Source organism: Somniosus microcephalus, chromosome 7 (assembly GCF_052327205.1).
Source record: "Somniosus microcephalus isolate GS21.2 chromosome 7, FLI_Smic_1.0, whole genome shotgun sequence".
In the NCBI taxonomy this organism is placed as follows: domain Eukaryota; kingdom Metazoa; phylum Chordata; class Chondrichthyes; order Squaliformes; family Somniosidae; genus Somniosus; species Somniosus microcephalus.
Window position 1 is genome coordinate 35,548,872 of NC_140993.1, and position 17,526 is coordinate 35,566,397.

The 17,526-nt window shown below is 48.4% G+C and overlaps 1 protein-coding gene across 1 annotated transcript in view; it reads left to right on the forward strand.

Annotated features, from left to right (window-relative positions):
• Positions 1 to 17,526, forward strand: part of lama1 (laminin, alpha 1) — a 406,389-nt gene that overhangs the window by 269,289 nt on the left and 119,574 nt on the right. Inside the window, exons 29-32 of the mRNA XM_085992396.1 lie at positions 8,574 to 8,699; positions 13,736 to 13,857; positions 15,951 to 16,037; positions 16,451 to 16,644. Coding sequence (XP_085848522.1) covers positions 8,574 to 8,699; positions 13,736 to 13,857; positions 15,951 to 16,037; positions 16,451 to 16,644 — 529 coding nt within the window. The remainder of the gene's footprint in view (positions 1 to 8,573; positions 8,700 to 13,735; positions 13,858 to 15,950; positions 16,038 to 16,450; positions 16,645 to 17,526) is intronic.

Sequence of the window (17,526 nt, forward strand, 5' to 3'; positions counted from 1 at the left end):
CTGAGGAGGCATACAGCGAAAGCCATCAAGCCACTAGGAACATCATAGAACAAACGATTGGCGTCCTCAAGCAACGGTTCCGCTGCCTGGATCGTTCCGGCGGATCTCTGCAGTATTCGCCAGAGAGAGTCTCCCAGGTCGTGGTCGTTTGCTGCATGCTGCACAACCTGGCTATCCACAGGACTCAGGCACTGCCACCTCACGCTGGAGCACCACCTCAGGAGGAGGAGCAGGAGGAGGAGGAGGAGGAGGAGGAGGAGTACCAGCCCAGGAGGGAGACACAAGGTCCAAGGGCCGCCCGTCGGCGGCTTATTGAACGTCACTTCTAGGCCCCCTGTCAGGGAATGGCTTGTGGCAATGAAGGGACCTGAATGCAGCCGCTCCGCAAGCCCTCAGCCGGTTAAGGCAACAACCACTTCAAACATCAAACATGGACAAGCTGAATAAATAAAATGCTTTATTGAACAAACTCAGGGCCCTTCCCACATGAAACCCAAAAACAGACAACACCCCCAAAAAACAATCACACACATGACTCACTCCCACAACCTGGGGAGGAATAACAAAACATTTCCACAAAAATGGCCTTCATCCTCGGCCTTACAAAAACAACCATCCCCATATAAAAACAACCATCCCCATATAAAAACAACCATCCCCATATAAAAACACATTTGCCCACACCCTCTACTTTGTGGCCCGCGAGGGCGATTCCTTGTCCAGCCTTTTGCGGCCCCTGGCCGCCCTGCTGCTCCTCCTCAAAGTGTGCCCAGTGGCTGCTGCAAGGCTGGGGGAAGGCTCCTGAGGGGCACATGGAGTGATGGCAGATGCCCTTGGGGGTCGGCTCAGACGAGCTCTGGCCCTCGAGGGGCCGGCTGGTGACTGCTGCAGCTGTGGCTGGGCAGCAGCAGTCTCTCCAGCAGCTCGTTGCAGCTCCACTGGGGGAGGGGAATGGCGGCTGCAGGAATGGGGGCAAGCTGGCGATGGCAGGCGCTCGCTGCTCACCTGAGACACTGGCACTCGCCCGGGCCAGCACTGCAGCATGCACAGCAATCTGCTGAAGGACAGACCGCTGTGCTGCTGCAGCGCGGCGGGTGCCCTGGCGATGCCTGGCTGACATAGCGAGTGTGGCAGCAGTGAGTGCTCGTACTGCCCTGGTCTGTGCCCGCATCAGACAAGCCAGTGACTGCACGGCACCACTGATCACCTGGCCACTCGCTGCGTGAGCTGCCCCGAATTCCGCCCAACTCGCTGCCTGTGCTGCCCCGAATTCGGCCCGACTCGCAGCCTGTGCTGCCCCGAATTCGGCCCGACTCGCGGCGTGTGCTGCTTCGAATTGCTCGAAACTCCTGGCCTGTGAGGCGCCGAAATCGGCCACACTATGAGCCAGGGACTCGATGGCCTCAGGCAACCGTGCCACAACCCCCATGAACTTGGTGTGCCGGCGATCCGAGTCCACGGACATTTGATCGAGGAGGCGCACCTCCTTGGCGAGGACCGCCTCCGGACTGGAGGCCGGACTCTCCCTCTGGGGAGAAGGCCGCCGAGCTGCCCGACCCTTCCTGCGTTGCTGGATGCCACTGGGCCCAGCAACTACACTCCCCTGCGACCCTTCCCCCCTCTGGGAAGAAGACCGCCGAGCTGCCCGACCCTTCCCGCGTTGCTGCACGCCACTGGGCACAGGAGCTACACTCCCCTCCGACACTTCCCCCTGGCTCTCCTCCAGGGAAGACGTGTCCCCTCCATTGGCATCCCCTGGCACGGCTGAGGGTTCCCCTGATGGGCCGCCTTCCTCTTCCTCTTCCTCCTCCTCCTCCTCCTCTTCCGAGGGGCTGTCACTGGCAGCTTCAGGGACCTCCTCCTCACCAGCTGAAAGCAGGAAGGCACAAGAGTAGCTTTAGAGTGAGGAGAGGGCGTCAGCGAGGGAGGCATGAGTGGTGGCATTCAGCGCATTGGTCGGACAGTGGCAAAGGATGTAGATCCGAAGCGCAAGTGGGACGAGAGAGGTCCAAAAGGTGATGTCCTTACCATTGGTGCCCAGAACAGGGTCGGCATCTCCAGATGCAACGGGGCCAATCACCCAGGCACCCATGAGGCTACCCACGCGCTCTTCCAGGTCACTGAGCTGCTGGATCTGGGGACGGCCTCCCCCGGTCACAGTCCGGCTCTTCTGATTGTGTGCCAGCTTGGCCTGCAAGAGAAAGGACGGCCTCTAAGTACAGTGTGGTGCCCTGATCTTGTGTGCACTGCCTCCCATGGTCGAATAGCTTGGCCAGTGTGGTGCCCTGATCTTGTGTGCACTGCCTCCCATGGGCGAATAGCTTGGCCAGTGTGGTGCCCTGATCTTGTGTGCACTGCCTCCCATGGTCGAATAGCTTGGCCAGTGTGTAAAGTGCAGAATGTGCAATTGATGTTCATGCCAGTCCCATAGCTGCTGGATGAGGGCTGGCCATTAGGGCTTTTAGGTCCCTTTGCCCATAATGGCCCAGAAATTCCAGAACGGGGCTTGCAGCGCGTGCAAGCCCCGTATTTACACTTACCCCGCACTACTGCCGATCAGCTCCAGGGACGCCTGGAATTGGTGTTTCCAGAAGAAGAATCCCGGGCAGCGTATGACGTCACGCCGCCCAGGAGTGCAGCCAGCGCGAAGTCAGGAGCGTGCAGTGCAAGTGAGACACGCCCCTTGAGGTCTCAGTTTCACTGGACACGCCCCCAATGTTTCTGTCAAGCTGCTAACCATTTTTACATGCAAAGCAGCAGTTTAAATAGGTTTTTGGAAGTTTTTTGAAGATTTTGGTAACTTTCATAAACTTTTTTAAATGTTTACATTATTTTGAGTAATCTGAAGTAGTTTTAAAGAGAATTAAAGCAATTTAAAGACTTTTAAAAGCCCTAAAAGAATTTTTTTAATTCCATTTATTTATTTAGCAATGTCGTCGTCATACGTGTCTTCACACTGTTCCCTTTGGGGAACTGTATGAAGTGGTGGAAGGATTTATGGCCATGATTAACGCTCATTCCGTGACCGTAACCATCTTTGAACCAGCCATTAGGGTGGTTAGTCCTATGGCGGGAGGGTTTTACGGGCTCCCACAAGCTATACAAGGAGGGGGGGCCACCCACACCCACGGACGCAAATATCCCATTGGATGTCAACCCAGAATTTAGAGCCGGAGCTCCGACTCCACTTGCCGGGACTGTCTGGAGCGGGGTTCGAAACCCTACCCTGATCTGGCCCAGCGGCGGGGATCCTACCGCTATGACAAAGGCCCAATCCAATTAGCAACGTGAAATGGCAGCATAGGGCTCCAGTCACGGGGAGGGAAAAGGCGCAGGAAACGTATGGGTGTCACCTTTTGTGCGGAGTGGGCCTTTTGCGTAGCAGTAAGCATCCCCGCCGCTGGGCCAGAAGGAGTAGGGTTTTGAACCCCACTCCAGACAGTCCCGGCAAGTGGAGTCGGAGCTCCAACTTTAAATTCTGGGTGGACATCCAGCGGGATGCTTGCGTCCGTGGGTGTTGGTGGCCCCCCCCCCCCCCCTCAGATGGGTTGTGGGAGCCCGTAAAACCCTCCCGCCATAGGACTAACCACCCTAATGGCTGGTTCAAAGATGGTTACGGTCACGGAATGAGCGTTAATCACGGCCATAAATCCTTCCACCACTTCATACAGTTCCCCAAAGGGAACAGTGTGAGGATACGTACGATGATGACCTCTTGCGCAATGCACCTCCTTGGACCCTCAGTCGCAGATGCGAGGGGGCAAGTTGTGCAATTGTTAAATTTTTTATTTTATTGACATGTAAAATGTTGGCCCAATAATTCCCTTCCAAATGCGCTAGTACGGTCGGGGTACTTACGCATCTGGCCGGATGAAATGCCGGTTTTCAGCAAGCACAGTGCATGTGGGGAAAACCGGCATTTCCTGTCCTCTGAACGAAGGGGTTCAGAGGCAGAACGCGTGCGACTGCACAGGCAGCGCGTGCGCAGTATAATTCGCCGCTTTCATTAATGCTTTCAGTGAGGTCCAGTCATTACAACTTACACATGAAAAAAGCATGGGTACAGTTGCTCCAGAGGCTGCGGAGGAAGATATTTCTTATCGTGGAGCTTCTGAAAGTATGTATGTCTGTATATATTCCTTTGCGTGTTATGTATATATTCCTTTACTTATGTGTATGAATGTATTATTTAATTATGACTTTCAGAGAAAGTAACTTATTGGAAAATCATAATTAAAAATATACATTCATACACATTAGTAAAGGAATATAAAACATACATACATATACGTAAAGGAATATATGTGGACATACATACATAACTCATTCTCACATTCCATTCACACAGCCACAATTGCTCCTTCTACCTACCGTTCTGAAAACCCGTTTAAAAAAAAAAATTAAAGTTTAAAACTTAGTTAAAATTTCTTAAAATAACTTCCCTCCCTTTCCCAAACCTAAATATTGCATTTCATAAGCTCCTCCATAAAATATATCTCCTTCCCCAGCCAATGAACAACTTTACACTTGCTTTTTTTAAGTGCAAGTTCTAGGGACTTACCCTCACTGAATCCATCAGTGAAATCTACAAAGTTCATTGCGCAAGCACTGCCTGTGCAGTCGCACGCGCTGTGAATAGACCTCGGGTCTGGAAATGCCAGCGTTCCCCGCATGCGCTGTTCCTGCTGAACGCCGGCATTTCCAACGGCCAGATGCGTGAGTAACCCGACCGTACTCACGCTTCTGGCCTGGAATTTCTGGCCCAATGTGAGGTGCACATGCAAGGATGAGGAGGACACTGGAAAGGGGACTCACCCTGACAATCCTTGTGAGGTCATTGAACTTTTTCCGGCATTGGACAGCGTTCCTGGGGACCTCGCTATTGGATGTGACCCTGTGGGCGACCTCCCTCCAGCCTTTCCTGTAGATGCTGGTGGCAGGCTTCTTGCCACTGTCCGGGAACAAGAGTTTGCGTCTCCTCTCCAAAGCCCTAACCAGCACCCTCAAATCATGGCCAGTGAAGCGCTGCGCTCGTTCACGGGCCTTCTGCATCTTTCCCGGCGCTATTCCGGTTCAGCAGCAGTGTTTAGGCCTAGCTGGAGGGCTGCAGTGTCCAGGGCGCGGCAGCAGACGAACTCGACCCTTCCCCCTTTAAGAGCTGGCCGGTGCCAGGGTGTCTGCTGTCAATCAAGAAATGACCGCACCTGCGCTGCGCCCGGCCTCGGCGGTTTAGCTCAGCACCGCCGGCTTTGCGCCTAAAGATAGTTGTGTAACGCCAGTTTTAGCGCTCGAGCAAACTCTTAGGGCGAAGCTACTGAATATCGGCGAAGTGGCCTCGACTTTGCGCCGGGTGCAAACTTTAGCGGCCGCCCGACTTTTCCGCCCCAAAAGTGGCTATACTGAATTTCTAGGCCGTTGACTTTAAATGATTTTTATGTTGAGTCAATTCAAAATTCTACAGTATGACTGGGTCCTTGTACGAAGGAATAGAGGCCTAGATTTTCAGTATAGACAGTTTTGGGGCGCTAACCTTAGCGCCCGCCCGAAGTTAGCGGCCGCCCCAAAGTAGCGCCCCGTTGCCGGAAATTCAGTGGCTTCGCCCTAAGAGGTTGGTGGAGCGCTAAAAGAGGCGTTCCACTACTATCTTTCGGCGGTGCAGAGCGCAACACCCGAGCTCGGGCGCAGCGCACGGCAGACACTCTGGTGCCAGTGAGCTCTTAAAGGGGACGGGTGCATGTGTTTTTTGCAAAGGCAGAGTCTGGGGGGGAAAAGACGAAGAAGATGACGGAGGAGGAGGAGGAGGAGGAGGAGGAGGAGGAGGTGTGTTGCGTTCCATTTTACAAACGCACTGGACGCCAGCCGCACAATCGGGCGGTCCAACTGAAGTTTGTATTCGGGGCGGCCAAAGGGCGTTGCACGAGGATGTGACGTCATTTTCTGCGCGCGCATCCGGGCGGCCGCTAAACTTTGCGCCGGCGCTAACGGGCAACTTAATTTGGGGCGGGGCGCAAACTGCGCTGCGCCCGGGCGCTACACGCATAGCGCCCGAAAATCACTTCTCTTAAGGCGCTAACTGCTGGCGCAAGCAACTGAAAATCTAGCCCAGAGACTTGTATATCCAAGTTTGCAGATGACACTAATTTGGAACTCTCTTCCCAAAAAGTCTGTGGATGCTAGGAAAATTGGAGTTTTCGAGACTTTTAAAAAATTTGTTCATGGGATCTGGGCAAGGCCAGCATTTATTTCCCATCCTTAGTTGCCCTTGAGAAGGTGGTGGTGAGCCGCCTTGAACCGCTGTGTCCGTGTGGTGAAGGTACTCCCACAGCGCTGTTCAGGAGGGAGTTCCAGGATTTTGACCCAGCGGCGATGAAGGATCGGCGATATACTTCTAAGTCAGGATGGTGTGTAGCTTGGAGGGCTTGGAGGGGAACTTGGAGGTGGTGGTGTTCCCATGCGCCTGCTGTCCTTGTCCTTCTAGGTGGTAAAGGTCGGGGATTTGGGAGGTGCTGCCGAAGAAGCTTTGGTGAGTTGCTGCAGTGCATCTTGTAGATGGTACACACCGCAGCCACAGTGTGCCAGTGGTGGAGGGAGTGAATGTTTAAGGTGGTGGATGGAGTGCCAATCAAGCGGGCTGCTTTGTCCTGGATGGTGTCGAGCTTCTTGAGTGTTGTTGGAGCTGCACTCATCCAGGTATGTGGAGAGTATTCCATCACACTCCTTACTTGTGCCTTGTAGACGGTGGAAAGGCTTTGGGGAGCCAGGAGGTGAAACACTCGCTGCAGAATATCCACCCTCTGATCAGCTCTTATTGCCACAGTATTTATGTGGCTGGTCCAGTTAAGTTTCTGGTTAATGGTGACCCCCCAGGATGTTGATGGTGGGGGATTCGGTGATGGTAATGCCGTTGAATGTCAAGGGACGGTGGTTAGACTCTCGCTTGTTGGAGATAGTCATTGCCTGGCACTTGTGTGGCGCGAATGTTACCTGCCACTTATCAGCCCAAGCCTGAATGTCATCCCAATCTTGTTGCATGTAGGCATGGACTGCTTCATTATCTGAGGAGTTGCGAATGATACGGAGGATAGATGGGCTTTTGTTAGGTAAGGGCACCAAGAGATATGGAGCAAAGGTGGGAAAATGCAGTTGAGGCACAAATGAGCCAGGATCTAATTGGTTGATTGTTGGAGCAGGCCCGAGGGGCTGAATGGCCTACTAGATTTTCATGTAGCGGCAATGCGCTTGACATAAACCTGACACTCCAGTCTTGGGGAGGGATGATTTTCAACCCGCGCCCGCCCATTTCTTGTCTGAAAAATGCGGTTGGCAGCAAAAATGTGGGGTTTGCAGTGGGGGGGGCGGTGGGGCGAAGGCACCTTAGCCACCCCACTGATGCCCAAGGCGCGCGCTTGATGCAATTCTCATGTGGGCCTGTAAATGTGCGTGCCGGCTGTTTAAATATTAGTATTCTACGCCGGTTGTGTTTGTAGTGTTGATCCACATGGTATTTGGGCTGTTTAATAATTGGGTAGTGACTGCAACAATTATGAACCCTAGCTCTCAGGATTGTTTTTAGCCTTGGTAATTAATTGATAGACCATTTGTAAATAGACTTAATGCTGTTGAGAAAAGCTAATGATAACTTAAACCTAGAATAGTACTATATATATTTTATATATTTCTGACATGATTTAAAAAAAAGTTGTATCTCATTTTCAAATGTTGAAGTAATATTTTACCTCCCAGATGAGTGGTTCGATCCGATAGGAACATTATTAAGATATTGTCACAATTTTTTAAGATCATTTTTGTTATATATATTTTAATTGCCAGGAAGTTGGCATATTTATAATAAATTCCTTTGATAAACAAGTACTTGTAGCTTAGAAGAAATATTGAGCTTTCTTTAAGCAGAGAAATGTATCTGAAAGGTCCAGTCCCACAGCGCAGACGCCACAAGGACTGAAAAGGATAGAATGAACTAAGTCAGGAAGTAGGGCTTGTGTTATAAACTGAAAATGCTGGCAATACTCAGCAGGCCAGGCCGCATCTGTGACGAGAGAAACAAGAGTTAACCGAGTATTTCCAGCCTTTTCTGTTTATATTTCAGATTTCCAGCATCCGCAGTATTTCTGCCTTTGTAGCAGAGTTTGGGTATCGCCAAGTTTTGGCTTTTAACAGCCTGTTGAGTGCAGGAGGAAGGACAGATTGAAGGAGGTGAAAAGCTTCGTAGATTCGAAGCCCAGATAAACAATCAGTTAGAGTACAAAACAGTACGATGAGCCATAATGGCTCCGTACAGATAAAACACAGCAACAGATTCACCAATCATGGGGATCATTTTCCTCGAACCCACCAGCAGGGAACAGGCGGGATTGGTTCCGTCTTCCGTTTTAAACCGCTTTCTGGTGAAGTCTAGTGGACGGTTAAACCGGGTGAGGTGTAAAACGGGCGACCAATGACCAGTGCATCCCCTCAGCTTCCCACTGCGCAGGTTTGGTTAAACTGACCCCCTGTTTCTTGTCTGTGATTAATCCTCTATTTAACCTCTTCACCGTTGACCTTTTTTTTTAAAGGAATGTGCTCCAGGTTTTTATAGACAGAAGACAACGAATGGCCTCCGCCCCCTCGATATCGCATGCGTCTCATGCCAGTGCAACAACCACAGTAATATCTGTGACCTTGATACAGGCAAATGTCAGGTAGGTGCCACTTACAGATGGATGCAATACTGGCAAAGACTTACAAGACTGTAAGCGAATCGAAGAGTACGACGCTTTATATGAATGCAGTGACTAGATTAGATTCTGGAACTCACTCGCTGTTTTCTGATACACATTTTCTTTAATTCTTGTTACCAGGGAAAAGCACAGAATTCACCCATTTTAGGATAATTCACTAAGTACTCAAATTTAGGTATTTTGGGGATGTAGGTATGCTTTATCCTTTAAAAGGAAATATAAATGTTGCTCAGTGGATGCACAAAATAATTTCACGTATTCTGTGTTTAGCATTTGCCTGCGTGGTGAAATGCAGCTTTTTTTTCCATTGCTGGTTCCCTCCCCATTTAATTTTCCCTTCCTGCATTGTTAGTAGAGTGGCTGGTTGAACCTGCGTCCCACCACTATGTGGCGATGCACATTAGAGCTCAAACACTCTGCCACCGTGCTGCTTCTGTCTTGAGGCAGTCGTTTCCTATTGTCAAGATGGGTGGCAGGAAAGGAACTGCTGTAAGTGGCAGGAGTCACTTGGCTTTATTTTTCAACCCTGCCTTTTCTGAAGAGAGAGTCATAACGGCACAAAAGGAGGCCATTCGGCCCATCCAGTCCGTGCCGGTTCTCTGTAGAGCAATCCAGTCAGTCCCATTCCCCTGCTCTATCCCCGTAGCCCTGCAGGTTTATTTCCCTCAAGTGCCTATCCAGTCTCCCCTTGAAAACATTGAGTGTCTCCGTTTCCACCACTTCCGTCGGCAGCGAGTTCCAGGTCCTCACCACTCGCTGCGTAAAAAAGTTTTTCCTCACATCCCCCCTGTATCTCTTGCCCAAAACCTTAAATCTGTGTCCCCTAGTCCTTGTACCATAAACTACCGGGAACAGCCTTTCCCCGTCTAGCCTATCCAAACCCGTCATAATCTTGTACACCTCTATCAAATCACCCCTCAACCTCCTTTGCTCTAATGAAAACAAATCCAGCTTCTACAACCTGTCCTTGTAGATAAGATCCCACAGGCAGCACGGTGGCATAGTGGTTAGCACTGTTGCCTCACAGCGCCAGGGACCCGGCTTCGAATCCGGCCTCGGGCGACTGTCTGTGTGGAGTTTGCACATTCTCCCCGTGTTTGCGTGGGTTTCCTCCGGGTGCTCCGGTTTCCTCCCACAGTCCAAAGATGTGCGAGTTAGGTTGATTGGCTATGATAAATTGACCCTTAGTGTCAGGGGATTAAAATATGTGGGGTTACGGGGATAGGGTGGGATATGTGTTGGTGTAGGGGTTACGGGGATCGGGTGGGATATGTGTCGGTGCAGGCTCGATGGGCCGAAATGGCCTCTATCTGCACTGTGGGGTTTCTGTGATTCTGTGTGATCCCCAGAACCATTCTGGTAAATCTCCTCTGCACCCTTACAAGGGCCTTCACATCCTTCCTAAAGTGTGGTGACCAGAACTGGATGCAATACTCCAGTTGTGGCCTAACCTGCGCTTTATCAAGATGTCGAATAACACCGAGGAATGGTCCCTTGGGGCTGAATGTTTTGCTTTTTTTTAAAATTTATTCGTTCCTGAGATGTGGGCGTTGTTGGCAAGGCCAGCATTTATTGCTCATCCCTAGTTGCCCTTGAGAAGGTGGTGGTGAGCCGCCTTCCTGAACCGCTGCAGTCTGTGTGGTGAAGGTACGCCCATGGTGCTGTTAGGGAGGGAGTTCCAGGATTTTGACCCAGCCACGATGAAGGAATGGTGATATATTTACAAGTCAGGATGGTGTGTGACTTGGAGGGGAACTTGGAGGTGGTGGTGTTCCCATGCGCCTGCTGCCCTTGGCATCTAGGTGGTAGAGGTTGTGGGTTTGTGAGGTGGTGTCGAAGAAGCCTTGGCAATTTGCTGCAGTGCATCTTGTAGATGGTACACACTGCAGCCACGGTATGCTGGTGGTGGAGGGAGTGAATGTTTAAGGTGGTGGATGGGGTGCCAATCAAGCGGGCTGCTTTGTCCTGGATGGTGTCAAGCTTCTTGAGTGTTGTTGGAGCTGCACTCATCCAGGCAAGTGGAGAGTATTCCATCACACTCCTTACTTGTGCCTTGTAGATGGTGGAAAGGCTTTGGGGAGTCAGGAGGTGAGACACTGACCGCAGAATACCTAGCCTCTGACCTGCTCTTGTAGCCACAGTATTTATGTGGCTGGTCCAGTTAAGTTTCTGGTCACTGGTGATCCCCCCCTCCCCAGGTTGTTGATGATGGGGGATTCGGCAATGGTAATACCAGTGGTAATCCCCACTTCTGACCTTATGATGGAGGGAAGGTCATTGATGAAGCATCTGAAGATGGTTGGGCCTAGGACACTGCCCTGAGGAACTCCTGCAGTGATGTCCTGGGGCTGAGATGATTGACTTCCAATCACCACACCATCTTTCTTTGTGCTCGGTATGACTCCAGCCAGTTTTCCCCGATCCCCATTGACGTCAATTTTATCGGGCTCCTTGATGCCACACTCGGTCAAATGCTGCCTTGATGTCAAGGGCAGACACTCTCACCTCACCTCTGGAATTTTCCCATGTTTGGACCAAGGCTTTAATGAGGTCTGGAGCCAAGTGGTCCTGGCAGAACCCAAACTGAGCATCGATGAGCAGGTTATTGGTGAGTAAGTGCCACTTGATAGCACTGTCGATGACACCTTCCGTCACTTTGCTGATGATTGAGAGTAGGCTGATGGGCCAGTAATTGTCTGGATTGGATTTGTCCTGCTTTTTGTGGACAGGATATACCTGGGCAATTTTCCACTTTGCTGGGTAGATGTCAGTGTTATAGCTGTACTGGAACAACTTGGCTAGAGGCACGGCTAGATCTGGAGCACAGGTCTTCAGCGCTACAGCCAGGATGTTGTCGGGGCCCATAGCCTTTGCTATCCAATGCGCTCTGTCGTTTCTTGATATCACATGGAGTGAATCAAATTGTCTGAAGACTGGCACCTGTGATGGTGGGGACCTCAGGAGGAGGCCGAGATGGATCATCCACTCGGCACTTCTGGCTGAAGATGGTTTCGAATGCTCCAGCCTTGTCTTTTGCACTCACGTGCTGGGCTCCACCATCATTGAGAATGGGGATATTCATGGAGCCTCCCCCTCCAGTTAGTTATTTAGTTGTCTACCATCATTCACAACTGGATGTGGCAGGACGGCAGAGCTTTAATCTGATCTGTTGGTTGTGGGATCTCTTAGCTCTGTCTGTAGCATGCTGCTTCTGTTGTTTAGCATGCACGTAGTCTGGTGTTGTAGCTCTACCAGGTTGGCACCTCAATTTCGGGTACGCCTGGTGCTGCTCCTGGCATGCTCTTCTACACTCCTCATTGAACCAGGGTTGGTCCCCTGGCTTGATGGTAATGGTAGAGTGAGGGATATGCCGGGCCATGAGGTTACAGATTGTGGTGGAATACAATTCTGCTGCTGCTGATGGCACACAGTGCCTCATGGATGCCCAGTTTTGAGCTGCTGGATCTGTTCTGAATCTATCCCATTTAGTACAGTGGTAGTGCCACACAACACGATGGAATAATACTAAGGAATGGGTCCTTGGTGCTTATTCACCCAAGCAGCCATTCTTCATTTGTGAGCTTAGACAGTGAGCGTTAATAGACTATTGTACTGTAAGGAGTGTCAAAGCCAAGCAAAATCCTACACTTACCCAACATCTAAGCGTGTGCTGTTTCCTAAGGGGCGAGATTGGGAATCCTGTCTGATTTCCACTACCCACCCCCCAGCCCCAGGGAGACCTATGCTGAGATAAACAAGCTCAGCACCTACCAGGAAATGAAGCTGGAACCTCCTATCCCATAGCTCAGTACCACAGTGTAATACATGACTGAGCCATTGAGACCTCACCACCATGACTTTGTTTTTATTTTGTAGCTAGTAATTGAGTGGAGGTGTCACCATAACAATTCTTAACGCTAAACCACATGACATACCTAGTACTAAATAACACCAATTATTTTGCTGATGTAATTTGTAGATGTTCTGACATCCCAAAGAAATAATGATTTACCCAGAGTTGTTCTCATTTTCAATTGTAGATCAATCAAAAGCAGCAAATGTTCTGTTTCTTTGTGAAGCCAAGTTTAAAAGCTCTAAAATCCATTATTGCCCTCTACATATAAGGCAGCAGCCTGCCCTTCTGGGCACCTAGATTAACTATCTGCTTTGATTTAAAATATCAATCTTAGCTGGAATTAGAGACCGGTTCTGATTTAATATTATGTGCATTGAGCTCCCACTTGTTAACATTGTATTGATCACTAATAAGCCCATACAATGCATGAAAGTTCTGATATAATAAGTCTCCCTTTTTAATAATGAAAAGCTCTCAAAGCATAACAATGAATTCATCCCCAAGGCTTCCAGGTGGCTCCGGGTGTAGCGAAACTCCTTTCATAGTGAAATGTTGGCCTGGAAAATAATACTTTAATTAGGAAGATGATCAGTGTATATGTGATTAGAGCTAGCACTTGAATTAAGCTATTAGCATTAAATATTCTACAGTCGTGATCACCTTTGCTGCTGTTGTCTTTACAGTCGACAAGCATTTGGCATTTGCGACGAGGCAAGAGCTTCCCTGTCCTAAAATAACTTCAGGAGTTCAGAGGTGACATCTTATTAGCTTACTCCTGTAGGTTGTTAACTGAGTAAATATCTAACATATTGACGATCTCAAGATTTGTGATTTTTGCAGGCACCGTTTCATTTATTTAAGCTAGCTAGTTGTGAGAAAGGGAACCCTCAGCGCCTCTGTCAAATAAGACTTTTATTTCTACTCCAAGACTGTTGTTCACAGCTTAGTTGCTTTGGAGTTATCCAGTCGGTCTCATTGAGGCAGTAATCTTTCACAAGAGGGGTGACAACCCTCAATATACAGACTCGGTTGCCTGACACCATGCTCGGTTGATTTAAATGGGTTATTCTTACCCACCCCCAGCGCTCCTGCTGAGTGAGGATGATCTGTTTGTGATTTTTTTTCTATTTCTGTAAACCAGGGATGTCAAGACAACACAGTGGGTGATCACTGCGAACTGTGTGCTTCAGGATACTATGGCAGAGTAAATGGATCTATCAATGACTGCTCACTTTGTGCCTGTCCCCGGTCCAATTCTGGCAGGTAATGTATAACCACAGGCATCTGTTGTTTTCAAAGGATTTTTTTTTTCATAAGCATACTTCAGTTAGTGCTCCTGCGTGCAACTTCAAGATAATTGGATATGGTGGAAATAAAAAGAAAGGACTGTGAAGCTGAAACAATATCTGAAATACCAGAAAGTCTCGACAGGCCGGTCAGCATCTTGAAGAGAAATTATGGGCAGGGTTTTCATTGAGCCGTGGAGGCGGGATTGGAGACGTGTGGGGGGTTAAAATCCCGAAATCGGGGGGCACGAACCCATCCCGCCCCCAACCTGCCTCCATGCCAGTTTCAAAGGAGGCGGGTACCCGCCCCACACTGGGACCCGCCTCCCCGAGGCGGGAAGGGGATTAGTGACAATTAACTGCCTGTTAACAGGTAGTTAACAGGCAGTTTTTAGCCTAATCCCTATTTTCATTGGTGAAGTGTGGGATTCCCGACGGCTCCAAACCACGCCAAGTTAGCGAGGCGGGCCGTCGGGCTGAAGGGCTTGGAGGGTCGAGATGTCCGGTGTTCAGGTGAGTGATGGGTGCATGAGTGCAGAGGTAAGTGTGTTTGGTGTGTTTAAAGAAGTTTTACTTACCTTTACAGCCTTTCTTCCTTCAGGTCTCGGGAGTCCCTCATCTCACCGGCACAGAAAGCAGAATGGCCGCGATCTGTCAAAAATTGCATCATTCAGCTTTCTGTTCCGGAGGGATCTCTAAATCAGCCTGAGAGGAAGGAATTAACTTGGAGTGCAGATTGTCAGTGTTTGATAGCTTCAAACAGCTGTGAAATGCTGATATTTCATCTGTCAAAAGGTCTTGACAGATGAAATGTCAATCTGTGACGTCACCTGTTGCCGGGTGGCTCTTAATTGGCCTGCTGAGCCCGCTGGGCGGGCTCAACAAGGTCAATCAAGTCAAAATCACGTGGGTTGGCTACAACTCGATGGAGGCGGGACTACAACCCCGAAAGTTGTAGTCCCGCCTCCTACCCGACTCCTCAATGAAAATCCAGCCCAATGGGTGGGGCATTAAGAGTGGAGCTCTCCATTTAACATAAGAGCAGATTCAGTGAGACTGCGCTTCTGTAGCGGAGCCTTGCTACAATCTGTCTAATGATGCTCCACTTGGGAGCACACTCGTGCTGAATTTACCCCATAAATTTGGTCCTTGTTGATGTAAGCATGCCAACATCTTAAAAAAAATGGATGCAGGCTTTTTACTTTGGTAAAATCTGAAAGTTTAAAGGGCTTCTATATAATGCACATCTAGCTCTTTTTAAAAAAATAAACCCCACTTCTGTTAGATAAAACAAAGGCTGAATTTGTCCAGTTTTTGCAGCTCAGTAGATCGGTTGAATAATAGGCTGATTTTTTCACTTTTTTAATGCTAGTGAATTTTTACACGAATGAAGATGAGGGGTGGGGGGGAAGGTGGTTTGGTGTGTTTGTGTAGGGGTAACATCTCAAATACTTTCAAAAATAACCTCGATTGAGTTATTTCAGCTTCTCAGTGTCAGCATCAAACCAGTTGCCAGGTCAGCTGTAGGACGCGTTTAATTTCTATAATGAAAGATGTTGAGATGGCAGTACCTCTTCACTCTAAATTCAATGGGGGGGTCATTTTCATTTTGGGCGATAATGTAAAATGAGGGCCATCGAATTGACCGGCCATTATACGCCCCGCCCGATTGACTTCAATGAAAAGAAAACTTGGCCGTGGTGTATAAAGAGGCGGCTAAATCGATATCGTCCATTTGACACCATTGGCCATAGATAAAATTGCCCCAATGTTTTCATGCTCCTAGTGCAGAGATAATCATGCTGTACAAAGGAAGCAAGCAACTGCCCTTGTAAATACACCTTAAATAAGTACAGATGAATGTGCTTTCAATATGTTTTAGTGCAATTGTGGACTATAAATATGTCCACGATTCCAAATTTATTTACAACCAAGTTGCTTTATTTTTGATTTTTGTCTGAATAGTTCATCAAAGGCTTCTAACTCCTGTAAATATGTGAGGTTGTGGCTGATCAATTGTTTTGTCTCGGCATCTTGTTACGTCCGTTTCTTTCCCCTTTCTGTCGCCAGCTTTAGCCCCACGTGTGTATTAGAAGGTGCGAATGATTTCCGCTGTAACTCCTGCCTGCCTGGCTATGAAGGACAGTACTGTGAAAGGTTGGTTTCATTACTACACAGCACACCATCATTGCTACTGCTTTCCCCACACGTCTTGGAGGCCTGTACAGTCTTTGGGTGGCAGGTTTATCTGTTATATAAATCGACATGAATCCGAATATAATATTATATCAGATGAAAATGTCCCGCATTAATAAGTGTGTGCCATCTAGCACTGAAATTAATGACCAAATCTGAACCTACCCAGAACAATTACTTTTTATGGTGTTCATGTAAAATTTCAATCGGAATTATGGTTTACAGAGGAACAGTTAATATGTTTTTATTAAATAAATTTACCCTTTTTTGTCGTGCTTAAGAATTTTGTAAATGGAAAAATACTTGAAAAATCGAAATACCAATATTAAACACCAATTTGTTCTTTTCTATTTCTTCCCACTTTGTGTCTCTAGGTGCGCTCCCGGTTACTATGGTAACCCATGGGTGTCGGGTGGTAGATGCCAGCAGTGTGAATGCAACCCCAGTGGCTCCGTCCATAGTAACTGTGATTCTCTAATGGGCCATTGTGTTTGCAAATCAGGTGTAACAGGTCATCTCTGCGATCAGTGTGAACCCAAACACGTACTGGTAGAAAGCGAATGCATATGTATGTACACCTATATTTTTTTTAAATTTTCGATTGTTTGTATAAATTCGCTTTACAAAACCTTAGCGGGATACCATAGAATGAAACCTTACACTGGCCTTATTCTCAACCACGACTAAACACTTTTTTTATAGACAAAATTTGATTACAGGCCTTTTTCAAAAAATTAATATTACCTAATGTGGAATTTAGCTATTCAGACTGAAAAGGCCACAGTGATGCGATGGTTAATCTCAGCCATGGAAGCAGAGGGTTGCTGCAATTGGCCTTCGTGCCTCTACGTGAGGGAAAGGAGGCCAGGGTTCTCACTCCTGATTCTTACTGAAAGTTTGTGTGTGTGGCTCAGATATGAAGAATGCTTACAGTAATAGATATCCTTGGAACTGTAACCCCCTGCATGACTCAATGCTTTCAGGAGCTCAAAACTTTTTTTTTTACTTTTTCTCAATTACTGGCTTCATTGTTGGAGCTGTCCCTGTTTCCAAGGTTGCACATGGAGAGTTGGCTTCCCAGCTCCTCGCACTGCTCCAATATGATGTGTATTTTAGCATAAAGGAGCTATATGCATTTATTTTGTATATATGATAGAATTATTAATCTTGCTATTGTACCACCAATAACCTCAGAGAGCTGTGGAGGCTCAGTCATTGAGTATATTCGTGATCTTATTGAATGGCGGAGCAGGCTCGAGGGGCCAAGTGGCCTACTCCTGCTTCTATTTCTTCTGTTCTTAATCTACCAGACGTATAGATATATTTAAAGGTTTATCTACATACAATAAATCTATATCACAGAATCACAGAAACCCCACAATGCAGATAGAGGCCATTTCGGCCCATCGAGCCTGCACCGACACATATCCCACCCGCTCCCCGTAACCCC